The following is a 20,826-nucleotide window of genomic DNA, read 5'->3' as shown; positions in this document are numbered from 1 at the left end:
GGCATACCTTAACTGTTTGAAATCAAGGTCCACAAAGAAGCACTTAGAGATGACGTATAAGCCATTCTTTCGAGGTAAGGTATATCCTGTCAAAAAAATGGACTAAGTCCCACTCAATTGAAATCTACAGAAAATGATGTATGACTAGTAGCAGAACAAAAATGGGGAAATAAATTTTAACTATCAGTAAGCCTTACCAATATACACACCAAAAGTAAAAGAAGTTCGCCGGAAGTTGAATTTGAGAGGACAAAAACCTCAAGCGGTCACGTGCCTGGATGTGTACCAACGTAATTGCATTCACTACTTCATATTTAGCAGTAGACTGAAGATCTCTGTAGAATAATCATAAACCAATAGACAAATAGAAGGCGAAACTTCTAACGATGAGTTTGCCAGCTAGAGGATAACACATTGAATTAAGAGCTGATTTTATTAGAAATAATAAAATGTATGTACAAGAGGACATCGTTCTCTGATTTGTAACAGCTACAGGGAGGATACAGTGTTTGCTAAGATATAATAACTAAACCATACTAACTAGTGCCTTGAACAAAAAGATCTTTACAGTCAAAGTCACCAACTTAATACAGGAGCAAAATCCAAAACATCCGAAAGGTTCACTCAAAATTCAACTTGTGCAGGAGCCTACAAAAGAATCTATATAACCTAACTGTGGACCAATAGCCAAATGACTATGCATGTAGCTGGAACTGGATAGTCAAATGACTATTCTTATCACTGGTCATTTCTTGAAACAGCAATTTTGTTTCATTAGTCAATAGTATAATGAACAAGACTATACAGAGAAGCAACTTCAAACCATCATATTTAAGTCTGAGAGGTCATCCATTGGAATTTCAAGACCCATGAAATCTTGATCTTGTAAACTGTCATCATCAATATTCAACCACGAACCCAAATCCTGCCCTTGGCCATCAATATCATCAGGGACACCTAATACATCCATTCCCGGTAATTGCAGGTGAGACAAGTCAATGGACTCTGGGTCATCAATCGCATCCAAGGCAAACTCATCCTTCTCTTTGGTATTGCTGCTGGTAGTCATTTCACCTGATTTTGATACAGAAGGCAATGCTGGTTTGGGTTGCTCCGACATCTTTCCAAGGAGGCCATTTACTGAAATAGATAGTTGAGTTGTTTTCTGCTTAGGCTTCGTTTTTGTTTTCCTTTCCCCCTTTACATTCGATAATGCTGGCCGACCAATTTTTGGAGTTCCATTTCTAGGTAACACCTCCCTGTTGTGCCCCTTTCCATCTCTATCCCTCTCACTCCTCTTTCCTTTTGCACTGCTAGATAGAGAACTTCCAATACCCGACGGGACATTTGAAGTTCCAATATTACTACCTACATCATCAAGTGACAATTCCCTCTTCTTCACCCTGTTTGACCACGTCTCTTCTCTAACAATAGCTTGTTCAGACAGGTGATTTAAAGGTGGAAGCACATCCGAAGATATGACATTATGATTATCAGCATTCTGACTAAACTGTGAATGGCTTTGCTGGGAACCCACGGAAGCTGCAGAAGAGATGAAAAAAATATTTGAACAAAGGAAAATCACAAAGAAGAGGAAGAAAATATCCAGACTGCAAAGTCCTTTGTGCCTTTATGAAACTGATTACACAATCAGTAAAAGAACACGCATAGGAAGATATATGGAACAGAAAGCACATTCCCAATATTTTATTCAGAGGCATAAAAAGAAATACCTGAAACTTTGGATGTGTATGGTTTGGTGGATTCACCCTCTGCAATAGCCTCTGATTGTCGCAGTCCATTAACGTTGGAAAACCCAGAAAGAAGTATATCCCTATATGAGGGTTCACTGAAACAGCTTTTCCCTGTATCTTCAAATTTTCGACATCGCTCTAATGTCCGCTTAACAAATGCTAAGGCAGCTTGCTTGGCCATTTTGTTACTGGTACTCTTCCCACCAGTGGCATTAGGACCCCAACAACTCTGTCAAACAATGTTTGTATTAAATCCAGCCACCATCAATGCAAGTCTATTGTCAAAAGCAGAACACCAGCAGTACTTGAAACACTTGAGTAAACAGCCTCAATGTTAGACCAATGGAGGCAACCAAGGATTCAATTTTTTAAGAATAATTTGCATATCCAAATTGACAATTATATTTATAAAAAAATGTATTATTAACATAAGAGTAACACAATCTAGAAAAAGAAACGCAACAATTACATAACAAAATACAAAACACACACAAAAACAGCATTTCAAGAGCCAAAAAGATTAACCAGATGGCATGCTATTTAATAACTTCGGAACTGAAATCCATTCCAATGAAATCAGGTTCTAAAATTTCATTTTATTGAGGTGTTTTTTTGCATTCAAAAGATGCAGACCTTTTCTGCATGCAAGCATTGCATTTACAAACCCCCAGTGACCATCTCATGAAGTGGGTTGCTTGACTGATTATCTTTTCTTAAAGCTATCAAAAGGCACCCTCCAGAACAAAGGCTAGGCGACATTAAAGGATGATGACAGAATGCTCAGAATACTTCACCCAGTCAGTAGTATCCCAAATAAATTAGAGTAACATACAATATTAGCAAGAGTATAACACAGCAAGTAAGACCTCTGACCAGAACCAAGGCCTATCATTGGTCTTTATTTCTAACGATTTATTCTAGATAATTTATGCATTGCAGCTCTAGCCCTGTAGTTATCATACCTATATTTGCATCCTGAAACCTTACATGGAATAATTGAATAAAGAGCAAAGTAACACGATGGAGACGTATTTAAGGTTAAAGAGATTACCATATACTTTTCATAAGCCATTCCAACTAGTTTGTCAAGGGCACGCTGTTCAAGCTCCCTATACAAAACAAAAATCGATTAGTTACATAATGATGCACAGAAGATTAAGCAAAATAATCACAGGATAAAGGATCAATTACTTTTCTCGGAATTCCTCTTTTTCCGATGCAGACCCCAACAGTCTATCCAGCAAGCCTTTCTTGGTGGAGACCTATTACATCAAAAAGACAACCATTAAATGGAAGCCTCAAGTACAAAGTTCAATAAAAAATTAAAAGCACAGTAACTAATAACTGTTCTCGTACATCCAAAATGATTACTTATTTAAAGTTCCTATCCAAGTCAACTGCCCTAAATGGACAAACATGCATATCCATTCCACAGAATGTTCTGATGCAGCAGTAAGAAGATGAAAAAGAATCCAATAAAAAGTTAGTAGAAACTAAGGCAGAGTAATTCTATATAAAAATACCTGTTCATGATACTTCTCCTCTAATTTCCTAATTTCTTCACTGATTCCTTCATCCCCAGTCTGTGTCATATCAGGCTTAACAAAGATCATGTAAAAAATATATATATAATTAATAGAAGTCCATATTATGAAAGGATAAAATATATAACTTTGAAATATTGAAAGGACAAAGCTTCAAAGGAAAAAGCTTCTTATGAAACGAAACACTTGATAGAAGGGAAATGAGAGATACTATGGAAAGTAAACCAACCTCTAGCTCTGGAAAAATTCCAATACTATTCACCTCCAGGAGAAGTTTTTCATTTATGTGCATGTTAGCATACTGAGATTCTGAACAGGCCAATCCAGATATTGATACTTGCTCTGAAAGAAAACCGTTTTGCAAATGACTGAAGTTCGAACTGATTGCTTTGTGTGTGCCTTCGGGCTCATCATATTCCGGCCTCCCAGTAATCCTAAAACCATTAAAAGCAGCATGCCCAGCAAACTGGAAGTTATCTTGTGATTGATAACTCAAACCATTTGATTCCACCTCTGCATCTATATCAAATTCAACCCCATCTGCATCAAATGTGAGGTCGTCATTTCCACTGCTGAAATCCTCCTCTGGAATTACGGCTGCTAGGAGTCTCTGACAGAGGGGAATTGCAACTTGATCTCCAGCTCCTGGTACTAAATGTTCTGGACGAAATTCTCCACTCTTTGGTTCACATCCAATCAACCTAAGCCCATTAGTGACAGTAGCACTACAATCTATACTAGAAGGAACTTGGGCTTGAGTCGTCACATTAGATTCGATGTTTCCCTGACAAATCAATAGAAAATTAGAATACATAACTATACACAGGAGAGACAGAGGCATAGCTGACTCCTAAATATGCATATCAAGTAAAACATTTTGGGGACAAGAAAGTATTTATCAATATCAATTATTAAGAAAATAATAGCTTCTATTCCTTCGCCCCCTTAATTAAAGCAAGCTGTCACCTGTTGCTTTAGGTAAGCTGTGTCCGCATCAGATAAAAAACCAAAAAATGGCTCCATTTGCCTCCAAAATGGGCTTGAGAAGGACCGAGCTGTAGCAATAATAAAACTTTAAATTCCACAACAAAATATATATTGGAATAAGATAAAAACAAAAATCTTTAATGAAAAGTCACCAGAATTAACGACAGCATTTGCAGCAGCCAATAACTCTTCATGTCCATCATCTGACCCAACTTAGAAAATTAAAACAAGAGTGAATAGAGAACAAAAAACACTATACTAAAATAGAAAATCAATTCAAGGAATTATTCCTCAATAAAAGTACCGAGAAAATCTGCTGCTGCATTGATTGCTGTATGCTTTTGACGTGTATAGGCCTTTCGATCAGAAAGTCTCCTAGTTGGTGGTCGACCTGCCTTGCTGTGTAACAAATTACAATAAAATATGAGAGTCAATCCAAGTAAAAATATTTTCCAGCTACAAAATAAATAGCATACTTATTGTACAGCCAGAAAAATATACACAGGTACAATATATTAAACCTTTCACTTTTGTCAAAACCAAGTCTGGAACTTCTTAGCTGTTTTGCTGTTCCAACATTTCCAGTCTTCTCAACCGCCATTGGAATGAGAGACCTTGTGGAAGTAAAACCTCTCCCTGTCCTCCCTTGCCTCCGAACACCATCTCCAAGGTCTTCCCCAGTAACCAGCTTATTCTTTCTTGATGGCAGGACCAGAGGGGACACCTTTTGAACATTCTGTCCAGCTTTCTCATCTATCTCATCAGTCTTTTTGCCTTTATCCCTGGATTTAATCTCCGCAACTCCTGACTCCTCACTCTCCGATAGTGCAGCTGAAGACAAAGGTTCGGCTTTTAACTTAACCTGCTGAGGAGAACTTCCTGGTAGGCGTTTGGCAAATCCCATCCCGATGTCACTACCAGTAACATCAGATGCACTATCCATAGTAGGGGTTTCCTCATTACTTGAGACAATAGGAACAAAATTTGATCGTCTCGCAGTGCGGGAGATCTTCTGTGGTCTTTGGCCAGCCCACTGGGCAACAGGTGGAGATGAAGATCGTGCTGATGCCATGCGTTTGCGATTGTTAGCTCCAACAGCAGCAGGGGGCTTGCTTGTACAATGAGACATGTCCCAATCATTAGCAACAGTTGCTCGATGAACAACTGGAGACAACTTGGGTACAACACCTGAGCCTGATCGTGGAGCCCGAACAGAAGCATTTACCTTTGTGCTTGAGGTAGGACTAGCTGAATTAAAATCATCACGAACACTTGCCCTGAAAGACATACAGTATAAAGAGGGAGAAATCAATACAAAGTTTCATAAATAAATAAAGACCAAATTAGTAAATAAATAGAAGGAGCAAGAGATAAAGAGGCTAACAATAGAACAAAGATAGCAGCCCTAACAAGCAGTCGAACACCACTCTAAAAGATAAGCACATAAGAAAATGTTATGGATGCTATGCTTACTTATTAACAGCTCTGTGGTTCACCCTTTCCTTATCTGTACCAATAGGGTGATCTCTCTTATCATTGATAAGGGAAGTGTTGTCTGGTTCAGTCTTAGGGATGGATGAACGGAATTGTGAGATTCCGTCAGACTTTCCAGCTCCAACAGCTCCATTAGTAACTCCTGGCCTATAAACATATAAGACATCAACATTACCTCTCAAGTATCACAGATGACAATTATTAACAAACAAACAAAAAACAAAAAACAAATCTGAAAAATGTTTCCTAAGTGATTATTTCAAAAGTTCAATGAAATAACATGTCAACAAGAAGCATAGTTTAATGAAAGAAAAAGAAAAACAAGAAGAGCGGCCCTTCGATCACCCATCGTAAGAAAGTATTCATATTATGTGAAAAACCTTTCACTATCTGTACTATGAGGTGAAAGCCTAAAAGAGAGTCCTGTCTTATGCATTCCAATTCCATCCATGAGATTGATTCTACTCAATAACTGCAAAAGTTTTAATCAATCACTACTGGTACAGATATCCTTTAGGGCAATTGTTACATCAAGCGTATTGCCTTTTTATCATCAGATGAAAAAATTACAAGTACCAAAGTCTTAGTTGCTAATTATATTATAAAAGGCATAATTTTTCAATAATTTCTAGATATGCCTTCTTAGGCTTCAGGGAATTATGATATTCTCAATCACTAACATGTTTTCCTTATCTGACCAAAATAATTAACATGTTTTCCTTAAATAATAGGACAATACAACACCAAATGGAAATAGAGAGAAAAAAATAGTATGCCGGTATACCTATAGGGAAAAGACCAAACAACTTAACCATATAAATAGGTGTCATTCTTTTGGCTGATTCTTTGAACTCATTTTAAAACTTTTGAAAGTATGTGAAGTTGTTGATTTCTACAATTTATCTCTTATCATCAAAATCCATATACACGAAGAGAAAAATCAAAACATAAATGTGCAATTAAACCTCAAATTAACAATGCCCTCAGATGGATACAATACAACCTTGGTCCTTTTAAAATTCCAGAATAAGATGTGCAATTCCAATACAAAACTGAAGATAAATGGTGACAAACAACAACTTGCATAAAGTTTAAACAATTACCACATACCCTATGGATCCTCAGTAGAAGTATATAAATAATAAGCATAAATTCGTTAACATTGAACAGTTCGCCGGGACTTCTGTACCAGTAAATTGACCTGAAAGGGCTACGTGTTCCTAAGTTCCTTTTAGAAATAAAAATTTACATTCTGCAAAATGGTGATCTAATTTACCTCAACCGTGAATGGATACATTTGTTCAGATTCTATATATCATGGTTCAGACTGTCCTTATATGAAGATGCATGTACAGTTGCACTATAAGAAGCCATACCTGAACCCATGGGAGTCACTATTTAACCTTGAACGGGCATCACTCACAGGCCTTTGCTGCATTCCCTGTTTAGTTTCACGGAAGCCATCAATTGGTTTACCGGATACCATACTTGGAGAAGCATCTGGCTTTATCCCAGAACGTTTTTTCTTCATTTTTGACTTTTCCCAACCATCAACACCGATAGATAAATTCCGATCCTCTCCCTGAACCGCACCACTACTTGCAAGCCGCAGCATTTCCCTATCCCTGTCTACTGCCCCAGATGACCGGACAAGAGCATTACTCCTCACATCCATCTACAATTATCATAGTTAAGTCAGTCTTCCCTTAAAGGAGTAATAATGCAGAAAATATCAATGGTGCCAACCTGAAGATAACTAGAGACATTATCAATCTACCTTTCATGGATTAACAGGCAGAATGCACATGGCTTAAAGCACAAAAGACAAATTTAACCAATCCACAGCTCGAGAACAATAGAACAGTATGAAGCAAGTATGCATACTTTCATAATTATATGCAGCCACATATGCATCATAACTAAAAACAAAAACAAACCAAACAAGGGTGCATTGGAAACCTAATAATACGCATAAACATTAAACTACATGAGTACCATATCCCACACTCACTCAGGTGAACAAAATGTTCACATTCAAGACATTTGAAAGGGATATCTAAGTGGAAGAAGGATCCAATTAGATCAAAGTGAAGTATTTGTATATGCCCCTAAAACAGGTACTAAAATAGAATAACAATAACAGCATAGAGTGATTTTCTAGTTTAACCACAATTACAACTAAAGTAGTTCCTATAAGTTAATTTTAAACAAGATATTCATAGACAGTACTCAAGAAAGGAGCACAATATAGAAAATATGAGTGAAAAAGGTAAGTGTAATAGAAATTTTTCCAAGATACAGACCCTCACATCCACCAAAGAAGTACGAGTGCGTTTGTTTGGGACAGAGTTCTTGGTCCTTTCTTCTGACTTTTGCTGCTCAAGTTCAAAACCACCTGTGACAGCATGACTCTGAATACCAATCTTACCCATCTTTGGCCCCATGATCGACCTATCACTCGATAACACCACACTAGACCGTTCATTAGAAAAAACTTCTGTTCTTGATCTCTTCTTTGATGGTACGCTTGGGAAAACCTTGTTGAATACGGATAAGGCTTCAGTGAATGTTTTTACACGTTCCCTGTAAAATGATTCAATGTTATGGAGTAATTACAACTTACAATTCACAACTACAAACCAAAATGAAAAATATACAGGGAACTACCTAGCCTTGACAGAGCTTTCACGCAGACCAGCTTTGACTCGTTTTATATCCTCCGGTATTGGAGATGGTTTTCCTTTTACAGAACCAGATGGAGATTCATCAGGTGAAATGCTAAGAGCAACACTCACAAGTCTTCTCAAGTCCCCTTGTCGGTTAGACTTGTACTCTGAAGCCACCAATTTTGGATCAAAGCGCAAGCAATGGATGAAGTTTGTTACATCTCCTTGTGTTATTAGAGACGTGCTTCTTGACATGTTTGGAAGTGAAGATAAAATAGGATTTTCCATCTCGCGAAAGCTACCAGATCTGTCCAATGGAGCAGCTATGTGGGATCCTCGCTGCCCACTGTTGTATAATGGTCTATCCGGGCTACCAGACGAGAGATCAAACTTGCTAGAAGTTGCCATTGCATCAGTTTCCACACATTCTCCGGGTCAAAAAGCCAGAAAATACAGAGGTGCATGACAAAGATGGGCACAACAGCGCATAAAGCCCAAACTCTAAAGAACAATGACTGGGCAGTGCACCTGAAACAGATAAGGATCATGATACAAGAAGCAAAATCCTTGTTTTTTTTTTATTCAAAATTAATAATCAACTTTTCCATTATGATGAGATGGGTAGCCATTTTTTGAGATCCTTAATGCGCACAAGAAAAGAGAAAATTATTGGATACATATCACGAAAAGCCAGATGTGAAAATGTGTAAACAAGAAATTGGACTGAGATGCATAAACCATACAGCACATAAATTATGGATTCCTTATTCAAAGGTAAAAGAAATTGGCAACATCCTTTAGATTTTGAGTATGGGTATTGGTTCATAAAAATTATGCATAAGCCACTCAGATTCAGAGTAATGGTTCACAAAATTATGAACCTAAGATTCAAATAATCTCGTGAACTCCCCTATCCGAAAGGAAGAAGAAGGAAATAAATTAACCTTTGCAATAGATGCCACATCTTATTATATCCATAAAAGAGAATGGGTGAAGCACTCCATGAGAAATATTATCAATACACTCCCGAATATATATACTATGTAGCATTACAATCCACAAACCATGTGACCCTCATAAATAAATGCAAATGATGTGCATGCTATACGAGAATCATGCACAGAAATCTGAAATATAAGCAGCATTCTAGTTCTCTATTAATGTTAGCATTATTACGATAATCACATTGATATTAAATTAAGATCAATGGCATGTTGCATATATAACAAATATAATTACGACTACCTGGATTTAAGCATTAACTTTTTGGAAGGGGATCAAACACTTACACACCCAAAAGTCAAAACTGGATTAGGAAAATCAGATAAGCTCACAGTTAATAGAAAATATTTCCACTTCAAATATGCACAATTTACAGTAACCAAATGCCCAGTCAAACAGGTCTCCTTTGGTACAATCTCCTCCCCCCGGTCTATCCTGCTACTTCTACAATTTACTACTACTGTTCATTAAGGATAAGAACACCACACAGATCTAACGTTCACACACCCAAAAAGTAAATACTAGATTAGGAAAATCAGATAAGCTGACAATTAACTGAAGTCATTGTTGAGTTCTGGTTGAATCTCCCTAAGTAATAAATATCAATATCAGTTCATTGACCAATGAAAACTAAATAAGATGGATGATGACACTAAATGGAGCAACACATGCTATTACAGACACCTACACAATGGCCCAGTTAACATACCATGAGCATAGCAGAATAATTCAACACTGACTGTCATTCTATTTTAACTTAAAACAAAGGACTTAAGATAATTCAATGAACACAGCTATATCAAAGGCTGCGAAAGTGACACCGCACAGTCACCAAATGCATTTTTTTCATTTATCATCTTTCCTTCTTTAGAAATAAAATTCTTTCCCTGGCTCTTTTTCTAGAGGGAGGAGGTGGGTCTAGCTGTTTCACCCAAGTAATAGTATGAATCCTAAGTTCAAGGTCTTTCGCGCTAAAATTTTACTGAATGAGACTATTTTTCCCCTATTTTTCAACATTTTTATTTTGCTCAGGATTCTCCATTCTAATCAACAAAAGCTACACCTATCAAACAGATAGTCACATTAAATTTGGTTTACTTTAAATTTTTATTTATCTTTTACTTTATTGTTTCCTAAATTTAAAGTTTTTCTGTTAATCTGAGTTCATCAATAAAAATAATACAAAAAACCTTAAAACAAGAAAAATAGCTCTGATATTAAACGGAAACCCTAGAAGTTGAATACCACGAAAAACCTAGAGAAATGAAGCATTACGAACCTTCAATCACACGCCAAAAATAAAAACCCTAAATAAACACGTAGAAGTTAAATCAACCAAAATCTAATCAAATTGAAGCTTAAATTCAAATCTATACCTTCAATCGGAGACAATGATGTCTAACTGATGGTGAAGCAAGGGTGATTCTTTAATTTGGAGATTCAATGATAGGGTAGGAATTGAATATTCCGAGGGTTCTGTTTAAGTTCGGAGCTCGAAATCGAAGGTTCGTACGAAGCCATGGAGGACGAAGAAGAGCCCTGTGTTTTGATCGGCAATGGAATGGGATATAGTGAAGTTACTGTTATGCCCATGCTTCGTTTTATCAATTAATTAAAATCGGAGTCGAGGGTGGGGGCACTTTGGGAAGAACATTGTCGAGCCGGCTCAAACAGCTACTGAGAGAGAGTTTTCAATGAATGGTATGTATGTAAATTTATATATGCATGTATGATTTTGTAGGTAGGTGTATTGGCACATGGGATGAATTTGGGAAGTGACAATTATTGAACAATTTTTAAAAATATTATTCTGTGAAAATAAATATTAAAAATGTCATAATTAAGGCTGCACACACATGCTATAGATTTGACTGTGACCAATGTCTTAAATATCGATATTTTCAGAAATATCGGTGGTTCAAAAACACGGAAATATCGATGGAAATATCGGGAAAATATCGATATCGATAAAAATTGGATAAAAACCATGGGAATTGTGATAAATACATGGAAATTTTTAATGAAACTTTCAAAGAAGTTTATTGAGTCAATCATCTATTATTTTCACACAAAAATTGGAAGGAAATGCATTGCATAGTGGGTTTGAGTGATTTAAGTTGATTATACTGCGAGCTGACAAACTTTGTGACTTAGAAAATTTAGAGTAATTAATGAAAGAGAATTAAACATCCCTTAGTAATTTATTTATCATTTTTTAGTAAAATATTTTACACTTTATAAATTGCATGATAAGATACATGAGTAACCTTATTTCACTGGACATGGTACACGTTGTTATATTTAATATTTTATGAAAAATTGAAAAATAATTAAAGATGTAAATCAACTTGATTTGTCGTCAAATTAAGCACTCTACCATGCTTAAAAAATAATAGTGAAGACTGAAAATGAACTAAGAATATAAATAAATTTATCTAAGGAAGAATTAAATAGGAAATAAAGAAAATGATTATAGAGATTTAAGTGATTAAGCAACAATTTATTTCACGTTATTTACTGGACATGGTACGTGTTCTTATATTTATTGTTTAATCAAAAATTGAAAAATAATTAAAGATGTAAACCAATTTGATTTTTGATGAAAATTAGGCACTTTACCATGCTTAAAAAATAATAGTGAAGATTGAAAATTAATTAAGAACATAAATAAATTTATTCCAAGGAAGAATTAAATAGTAAATAATGAAAATGATTATAGAGATTTAAGTAATTAAGCAAAAATTTGAAGGAGAACTTAGTGAATGTAAGTACTTATAATGAATAATAAAATAAGAGTAATGCTACACTTCCCACATTTTTATACCACATGATGTGGCACGTCCATATTATATGTCACGTCAATTAAATCAATGAAGAGTATTTTAATTAAGGCAATTAGAAAAACAAATACATGAATAAATCATAAAAGAAAAGAAAATATTAAATAATTTTAATTAATGTGGTTATCCACCTCAGCTGCCACATAAGATGGTATAAAGAAGTGGTATACAAATGTGGTAAGAGTAGCATTATTCATAAAATAATCAATAACATTAAATGGATTAAATAGAAAAGAAATAAATTATATTAAGTAATTAAGTAATTGATCAACAATATAAAACAATAAGTAATTATGTTAATTTATATTTTGAAAAACAACTCGCAAGTATTATATATACTAGATTTCATAGTTTATAATCACAAAGTTATGAGCATCGTGGCGGTGAAGTGGCTGTAAATTCCGGAGTGGAGAGGGGTTCGAACCCCATTGTGTGCAAGAGCGTGAGTGAGTTTAAATTGTTTAATTTTTGAAAGTCTCGCAAGTATTATATATACTAGATTCCATAATTTATAATCACAAAGTCATGAGCAGCGTGGTGGTTAAGTGGCTGCAAAAATTCGGAGTGAAGAGGGGTTTGAACCGAAAATATCTTACCCGAAATATAGGCAAAATTATCGAGGAAAATATCGATAAATTGACGATAAATACCTGGAATTGTCCTATATTAACATTAAAATCTGAATCTATTGTTAAACTTGTATAATTTGAAATTATGATTGGGAAATGAAGTCATCTTATAAAGTTGATATTTTAACACTTCGTGATACGGATATAATATTATCCGAAGTTTTTACAATTATTATCGATTTTCAATATATGGTTTAGTGTTCAAGTATCAGCAAATGTATAATAATTTAAGTGATTGCATATACATGCCATGTGATATTACCATTGCACTTAATCATCTATGGTAACAATAGTCCTACATTTGTTAAATACATAAATCAGACAAACTATAATTGTACATTTCTCGAGTCCAGAACCTCTCGTAGGCTAATCAGATACTAACCACAAAAAAAAAAATTAAAATGAAGGTTTGAATTTCTCCAAAAGGAAAAAGAAAATAAAAACTGAGGGTTTGAAATGGAAAGAACAAAAAAGGTAAATAGAAAATCCACACGTCAATAATAATTATAGTAATATCATAAAATGCTCACCTAAAGTGGCCTATTTAAAAACTTTTAACCATGCCAAATATTTGAACACTGTCTTCCATAAATTTATGTAATCACTGAACTTGAAAACATGTGTTACAAAAGAAGCCCGCGACACCCACTCCCCTTTGAATGTCACTGTTCTCGCGCTATCCGTAATATCCCATGTCATGCGTTTGCATTGCATGTGTTTTTGAATTGTGGTCATGTTTCGGATTCCATGGTTAGGCTTTTTAAGGACATGCAAAAGTTTGTGACCTAAGTCTTCATAAGCTTTAATTCGGTAAAAGAACATCAGTTTGATTTGTAAATGGTATCAAGATTTGTCTTAGCGGCACAGAGTTGCCGAGGGGTTGACTGTCAGCCGTTATTGCGTTGTACCCACTGCATCAACACACCACCCACGCATGTGGGCACATTACTATCCATGCATTGCTCATGGTATCAAATATGAGATATCTGTCTCTTAAAGACGTTTAACTATAATTTTCAAAACCAAGAACATCCTCAAACTTTAGGAACCAAAACTTAATTTCCTGTTTTACCCACCAAAGCCACACAGGGCCATCCATACAATTCCAACTATCAGGGTGGTCATTGTTTACAAACAGCACCATAATTTCCTAGACAATCAAGAAAGGATGAAAGACCGGAAACTGCCACAAGCGAAGGCATATTGTGCTTGCCAACCTGGGTAGCCAGGACCATGACAAAATTCTCACACCTACTTGGATGCAAAAGCTTTCAAGATCTCTACTACTACTCCTACAAAACGAACCGATCCACGGGTCATCTTGAAGTGTCTTCAATATTACTCTGTACATTTAGAAGAAGTTCTGCAAGATGTAGCAGTCAACTGTGTTGATCATGGTGACTGGGGCAAAACCTGACCCAAAAACAAGCAGGCATACCCAACATGTTCATACAAGGGCCTTGTCTGCCTGTTACACTGGATGCTATGAGTCACTCTGACATGACATCCTCTGATGCAGCAAGCACCTGAGCTTCCATGTCGCTGTACGAATACCTAGTGGAGTAGTCCAGTGCCGAATCACCTGGACAGGAACATCACCGATTAGCATAGGGCAACTCAATATTAAACATGAAAATGACAGTTGATGAGGCAAGTTCAGTTCAAGATGCATTACTTTGAGAAGAGTCAATAGATGATCGGTTCAGTGATGCACTCCTGTTTAGATCTGTAATCATTGAATGAGTTAATAATTAAAAAGAGAGAATTTTTTTTTTTTTTTTGGCAACAATAATGAACATAATCAATGAAATTTAGCAGATTGCAAACAGTGTTGCTCGTTACATTAAAACTTTGTAGCGCGTTGCATCAAGAAAAACAAAAGGAAAAAGAGAAAAGTCAAGAATGTACTTCGGTAGAATGACATCCCATACCAGAAGATTGATGTAACCCTTTGACAGCCTCAAAATTCTTGTATGTATAGCCAACAAAACTGAGATCTTTAGGAGTCAACAACATCTGCAGAGAAAGTTAGAGGACTAGTATAAAGTACAAACCCAAAATATCTAAAGAAAAAGAATCTCATAATGGCATCAGAAAAAAATGATCAAAAGTATTTAAGAAGACCAAGTTCCATTAACATCAATGACCTTGGACCCCACTATTATATAGGAATCCATCTATAGTGAGTTCAAACCTGCCTTCCAATTTTTTACCAAATTTTACCTTTGAATCGGCCATTGAATTATGAATATGCCTTCTACAGTATGAAATACTATGTGTATGACATAAATCTTGATTTACTAAACCACCATCTCAAATGTACCCTTTTAAGATTTTAAGTGGGAATAGCCATCACCAGATCATAAATTAACATTATGCCACTTTAAGTCTTTGTACTCTTTCAGCTATGAAAAGCATACCTTTCTCATTGGTCCAGATCCTGTTCTTCCTGTTGCTGGTGGATCCACCTAGAGCGCAGTTGAATTTAAGACACAAAGGTAAAACAAACTAATACTTCAATCACTACCAATAAATAAAGAAAGACAGGAGTGTGCTTAACACCTCACCTCATCATACTTCATAAAATTTTGAGTATCGAGTTCCCCATTGACCTCTGGTTTAAATGCTGCCTCCACCTCATAAAGTTTGTCCCAAGAAATATCTTTGAACCAAGGATGAGCCTGAACAAATTTAAAACAAACTTATATGATTAAGAAAATGCGTAACAGTGTGCGGGTAAAAGTCATCTGAAAGAGAGTTAAAATACCTTAATTTGGTCTGCTCTACCAAGCCTATTTTCAACATCACAAAGGAACCTACTGATCAGATCCTTTGCTTCAGGTGTCAACCTTGCCTCCACTGGAAATTTTAAGTGATTTTTCCAATGTACAATCTAGCATAGATTGTTCCACATGTCAGGTTATACATGAGTGTTCTAGGTTAATAATAAAACTTTAGTAAGACATAACATCACAATTGCCTAAAGAAATCAACTCAAAGCTTCTTCAGTAGCCATGACATGTAAGAATTGTACAATTTTGCAAATGTTAGTGCTTCAAAAATAATTTATACATAGAAATTTTTAGAAAGAAAAAAAAACCTGTGAGACAAAAGCAACCTGAAGAATTATGTTGAAATTAATCTCACTACAATCTAATGATTGTGGGAACCCAACAACATAGAAGAAGATGAATAGAAAGCTATGATATCACATACTTCAATTAGAAAATATAACCAAAACATATACTCATTGTAAATCAACCTTTCTGCATGTTGTCACTGGATCATCAGAGTAAAATGGGGGATAACCAACAAGCATCTCATACATTATTGCACCAAGTGACCACCTACAACCAGGAAGGAATTCAGTAAGATAATAGAATTCACAATGAAGTTTAGCACACCACATTTTAGCTACTATAGTAATCCAATAACACTGCAAAGATCTTCACTGAAAAACACAATTACAATATTATTTTCCCTCTTAAACATTAATTGTATGGACTTACCAGTCACACTCCATGCCATATCCTTTCTTCAACAATACTTCTGGAGCGATGTAATCCGGAGTTCCGACTGTTGAGAATGCCTATCATTGGAACAAAGTAATATGACTATGATCAGAAAAACAAAGATCTCAAGGACCAATATCCTTGAATTTGCCAAAACACACTACCACAAGAACTTTAATGCACTCATAACATTATACTCTTCAATCAGGAAATTGACTGATCAAATAACAAAGAAAATGTAAATGTCTGCTGTGTTGTGAAAACTACGATTATATACTCTGATGTCCCTCAAACAGAACCATACATTTTTTCCACTGAACCATGCTTTATATATCCTTATTTAAAATGAACTACTGTACTGAAGGTCATTTCAGAAATATACCATTTCTGGTAAGGTTAATATAGCCTCTCTGATCTTGATTTACTTGACTTTTGTAACAGTGTGGACACATAATTACATATACGACTCCGAGTGACATTAAATAATCTATCTTTAAATCCATGCAGTGTTAATTATCATAATACACAAATAGCAAACATCTGTTGCTTGCACTTTATTAGTTAAGAATCTAAGAGATGTGAAATGCCACATTATAACATAAAGGAAAATATCATTTTCATACCAGTTTTCTTCTGTTTATTTGCCAATGTTGAAGTTGCTCAAGCGGGCTTTTCCAGCGCCTCCCATTTTTGGATTCTGGGAAGGATTCATCAATATCCATTGTCTCATGTAGGTTCTCATCATCTAGTACTTCATTTTCATTTATGGATGACAAATTTGAGCAGTCAAGAGGCTTGCAAAGACCAAAATCAGAAAGCTTCATGTGTCCATTTTTGTCTAACAGAAGATTGTCTGGGTTTTATGTCTCTGAAAATATAGATGCAACAAATGCAAGAGTTACATTATGTTCCTGATGTACAATTATTAATATAATGCTGTTCAAGAGAATCCAGCTTCTGATATGTTGGCAAGCCTGTAAACAACTGGATAAACCAACCTGTGAATGTAGTTATGTTTATGGATAGATTCTATAGCCATAACACTTTGGGCAATGTAAAATCTTGCAACAGTTTCAGTCAAAGTCTCTTCCCTAATAAGCAAAGTCATCATGTCACCACCAGGTAGATACTCCATGATTAGATACAAGTAGTCAGCATCTTGAAAGGAATAGTAGAGTTTCACAATGCAGTGACTAGCAACCTCTGCAAGCAAATTCCTTTCAGCTCTAACATGTTCAACCTATGTTGCAGATAGACAACCAGTGAGTGCATAGATTCACGCACGTTTAAAATACCTTTAATAGAAGTTAAAATTTATATCAACTCTAAATCTATCATATTATACCTGCCCCCTACTGAGCATTTCTGACTTCTTCAACTTTTTCATGGCATAAATGTTGCCAGATTTCTTCTCCCGACAGAGTCTAACCTATAAAGTTTTATATAAAGGTTCTTAATCAAGGAAGTATCAAACAGAATATACAAAAACTACAACAAAGAAAAGGAAACAAATAACCATCATATTTGTGTTAGAAATGATCAGCACACTGTAACAATAAACAACTCACAGGTAGCTGAAATAAGCTTATACTCACTTTCTCTGTATAGAATGTTTAAGAGGGAAAATAATAATCTTTTAAACCAAGCACCTATGCAAACTATAAAAAATATGCATGTCTCTAACCTCTCCAAAGGCCCCTCTCCCAATTATTGCCAGAAGGTCAAAATCATCAACACAAATCTTGTGCCTTTTAAGGCGCATATATTCAGTCTCTGTGCGCTCCAAATCCTTCAACATATGGATCTGTTCCTGTTCTGGCACACGTTCAGATGCCAACTTCTTTTCCAGCACTGAGCGCCTGGAAACAGTAAAAACATGTGAGGGCGCGTATCAAGATCAAAAGCCTTTATGATCTAATCATTGCCAATTTTACTTTAATTATCAGTTGTGAAGGCACATCACAACTATGAGCAACTATTGAACTCTAAAAAAATAGAAGAAAACAAGAAACATATTCAAAATTCAAAACTGCTTCATATATGTACACTTAATGACTTTCTCGCTTTGTTCACAGTTGCGCCCCATTCATTACTTCTAAGGTGGTTAAAATATTAACAATCATATAACCACATACTTTTCCAACTAAGGATTTGCGGATAATATATCTAAGAAGCTTCATAACTCATAACCATCACCAGGCAATTTTTTACTAATTTGAAAATGTCATTCAGCATTCAAAAATTTATTATGGTTGATATTTCTTAGAAGGTTTATACTTTCTCGACATCAGGGCCAACTGTAGAAAATCTAAACACAGTTCGACTGGGCGATAAACATAGCTTAAACAATAATACTTTCAGTTCATGCAAGCATGCGCATTCCGAAAGACCAAAATCCGAAATGAGTTTTAAAAAAAGGAAAATCTATCCCACTCCTTAACAAACTATAATGGTCTCTTCTCCTTAAGATAATGCACTCCCCTTTACCTCATAAAACCAAGAGCACACTGATTTAGAATATCCTTATGAACCCCATTTCCCATACACCAAACAAATTCCAACTCTTTCAAGGAATGCATGTCCAAGCACCCTCATTTCCCTACAAAATTCGAAGCTTTCTTTCCTAAACCAAAAAAACATTAAATACCCAGAAACAAAAAACCAAATTTGATCACGAAAATCACAAATACACCAGCTGGGATTGCAAGGACTGGAAAGCTAGAGATTGAAACCAAAACTGGGCAAGGCGAGAGAGAGATCCTTGGAAATAGTATAAACAAAAGGAAATGATTTTCATACCTTTGTTTACGATCTTGGATGTGCTTCATCTGAGCCTTGTAGTGGCTCTCTATGAACTGCTTGGCTGCAGCCACCCTCTCCAGGGTCAAGCTGGACCCCACCTCTCCGGCCTCCTCCTCCGCCTCTATAGCCATGGGCCCCACCTCGTTCTTCTCCATCTGCTTATGGTTCTCCATGCTCCCTCTCTCTCTCTCTCTCTCTCTCTCTCTCTCTGTGTCTCTGTGTGGCTTGAGAAATTTGGATGATTGTGACAAGTGACAACGAAGCAAAAACCCCGGGGACGAATGAGAATATATGAGACCTCCAAAAACAGGCTTCTACAACCAATTTTTATACTTTCCTCTCTCCAACGTCTATTTTGTCTACCTGACATGTGGGCGCCTGCTATTGGGCAGCTCCATGGGTTCCGAACGGTTGCACTCTCTTGGGTGGCATTTCTCAGGTACAGAGAGCATATTAAATATATATAACTTATTATTTATATTCTTTTGCAATTAATCTATATATATAAAGCAAAAAGTAGAGAATAGTGAAACATTCAAAATACTAGAAAATATCCTTGATTAATTCAAATATTAAGAATTAAAATTATTAATTAAATGAGGATAATATGATAAATTCATATTTTTATATTACAAAAAATAAAAATAAAAATAAAATCATATAATATGTCATACTTTAATGTTTGCATTAACTGATGACATTTTTTGGTATTTTGAATGTTTTACCATTCTCTGTCTTTTGCTTTATATATATAGAAGATAAGTACCAAAGGAAAGAACAGAAATAATAAAAATCTGGACTTGAAATTTTGAGTGAGAATGATTTTAAGTCATGTTCTTAATGCTGCAATGGCAAAATATTTCCTTATGTGAATTTTTTAAAAACGGTGTACAAAATGAGGTGTGTGTACAAGTGGTTTCCAGATACAGAAAATCAATCTCACAGTTGGAAAGAGAGTTATTATTAGCAGGCATGTTTGGAAGTGAAAACCAGTTGTGCACAAATCTTTGCTGTTGCTAGCAAATGACTTGGATGTGCAAGGTTTACAAATGCAATTATTTTGACAGTAATTTTATCTTCAAACGTACATTCTTATCTGCCTGTTTACATTGCAATTCAATTAATCATAGTCATCAATAATAATGAGGCTTGACCAGAATAAGAATGTGCTATAATATTGACAGAAAAGAGTTTAACACCAAACCCTTGCAGGTGCAATGAATTTTCTTGATGAGAGTCGTTCTAAAAGGGCAAACATTTCGGTTCATGAGTAAGGGAAAATGTTGAATCGATTAGAAAGAATGCAGAAGTTGTCCTAAATGAAAGTTTATAGACTAACCAGGGAGCTACCTTGATGTTACCATATCTATATTAAACACGCATTCACAGAATACCATATAAACCATATCTTAAATGCTATCAGAATGCTCAAGGCAAGAGGATTTAGAGGTTCTGCCTTCTCACTGAAAGGCTTCTCTTACTGAAAAACCATCAAGCAAAACAGAATGCTCAATGTGGCAATAGTCGCTGGACCTTTCTCTTCGACTACTTCATTTTGTAATAATCAGTTTGCTTCTCCATTATTACAATGTTGGA

The 20,826-nt window shown here is 35.5% G+C and overlaps 2 protein-coding genes across 5 annotated transcripts; both read right to left on the bottom strand.

Moving 5' to 3' along the window:
- Window positions 1–414: 414 nt before the first annotated feature.
- Window positions 415–11,118, bottom strand: LOC103340535 (uncharacterized). 4 transcript variants are annotated; one of them, XM_016796267.2, is made up of 15 exons: window positions 10,824–11,118; window positions 8,447–8,973; window positions 8,089–8,362; window positions 7,156–7,454; window positions 5,759–5,926; window positions 4,807–5,562; window positions 4,590–4,684; window positions 4,438–4,497; window positions 4,265–4,353; window positions 3,528–4,082; window positions 3,278–3,352; window positions 2,946–3,016; window positions 2,806–2,863; window positions 1,734–1,983; window positions 415–1,542 (listed from the first exon to the last, which is right to left on the bottom strand). In XM_016796267.2, exons 2-15 carry the CDS (start codon window positions 8,851–8,853, stop codon window positions 818–820), a joined length of 3,882 nt encoding a protein of 1,293 aa, XP_016651753.2. In that variant the 5' UTR covers window positions 8,854–8,973; window positions 10,824–11,118; the 3' UTR covers window positions 415–817. The 4 variants fall into 4 exon arrangements, with proteins under 4 accessions (XP_016651753.2, XP_008242177.2, XP_008242178.2 ...); XM_008243955.3 differs by having other exon boundaries at window positions 8,083–8,362; window positions 10,824–11,117; XM_008243956.3 differs by having other exon boundaries at window positions 4,438–4,488; window positions 8,083–8,362; window positions 10,824–11,117.
- A 2,800-nt stretch (window positions 11,119–13,918) lies between these two features.
- On the bottom strand, window positions 13,919–19,529 carry LOC103340534 (uncharacterized). Its single transcript, XM_089042681.1, has 13 exons — window positions 19,228–19,529; window positions 18,113–18,287; window positions 17,774–17,857; window positions 17,427–17,668; window positions 17,052–17,289; window positions 16,426–16,505; window positions 16,179–16,263; window positions 15,684–15,809; window positions 15,484–15,597; window positions 15,337–15,384; window positions 14,848–14,932; window positions 14,592–14,642; window positions 13,919–14,498 (listed from the first exon to the last, which is right to left on the bottom strand). Exons 1-13 carry the CDS (start codon window positions 19,401–19,403, stop codon window positions 14,407–14,409), a joined length of 1,596 nt encoding a protein of 531 aa, XP_088898807.1. The 5' UTR covers window positions 19,404–19,529; the 3' UTR covers window positions 13,919–14,406.
- Window positions 19,530–20,826: the final 1,297 nt, after the last annotated feature.

This window comes from Prunus mume, linkage group LG8 (assembly GCF_029339155.1).
Source record: "Prunus mume cultivar Tortuosa linkage group LG8, ASM2933915v1, whole genome shotgun sequence".
NCBI classification, from domain to species: domain Eukaryota; kingdom Viridiplantae; phylum Streptophyta; class Magnoliopsida; order Rosales; family Rosaceae; genus Prunus; species Prunus mume.
The sequence above is the reverse complement of the archived record's forward strand: the minus strand, read 5'-3'. Positions and strand labels throughout refer to the sequence as shown.

Excerpts from the sequence above, each read along its gene's own strand:
- LOC103340534 (XM_089042681.1), bottom strand. The coding sequence starts at position 19,403 with ATGGAGAACCATAAGCAGATGGAGAAGAACGAGGTGGGGCCCATGGCT. Across the intron at positions 15,385-15,483 it reads ATTTTATGAAGTATGATGAG|GTGGATCCACCAGCAACAGG; the intron begins GTGAGGTGTTAA and ends ACTGCGCTCTAG. Across the intron at positions 14,933-15,336 it reads GATCTGGACCAATGAGAAAG|ATGTTGTTGACTCCTAAAGA; the intron begins GTATGCTTTTCA and ends CTTTCTCTGCAG.
- LOC103340535 (XM_008243955.3), bottom strand. The coding sequence starts at position 8,853 with ATGGCAACTTCTAGCAAGTTTGATCTCTCGTCTGGTAGCCCGGATAGA. Across the intron at positions 7,455-8,082 it reads CTTCTTTGGTGGATGTGAGG|ATGGATGTGAGGAGTAATGC; the intron begins GTCTGTATCTTG and ends TGATAATTGTAG. Across the intron at positions 4,083-4,264 it reads CAGCTTACCTAAAGCAACAG|GGAAACATCGAATCTAATGT; the intron begins GTGACAGCTTGC and ends TTGATTTGTCAG.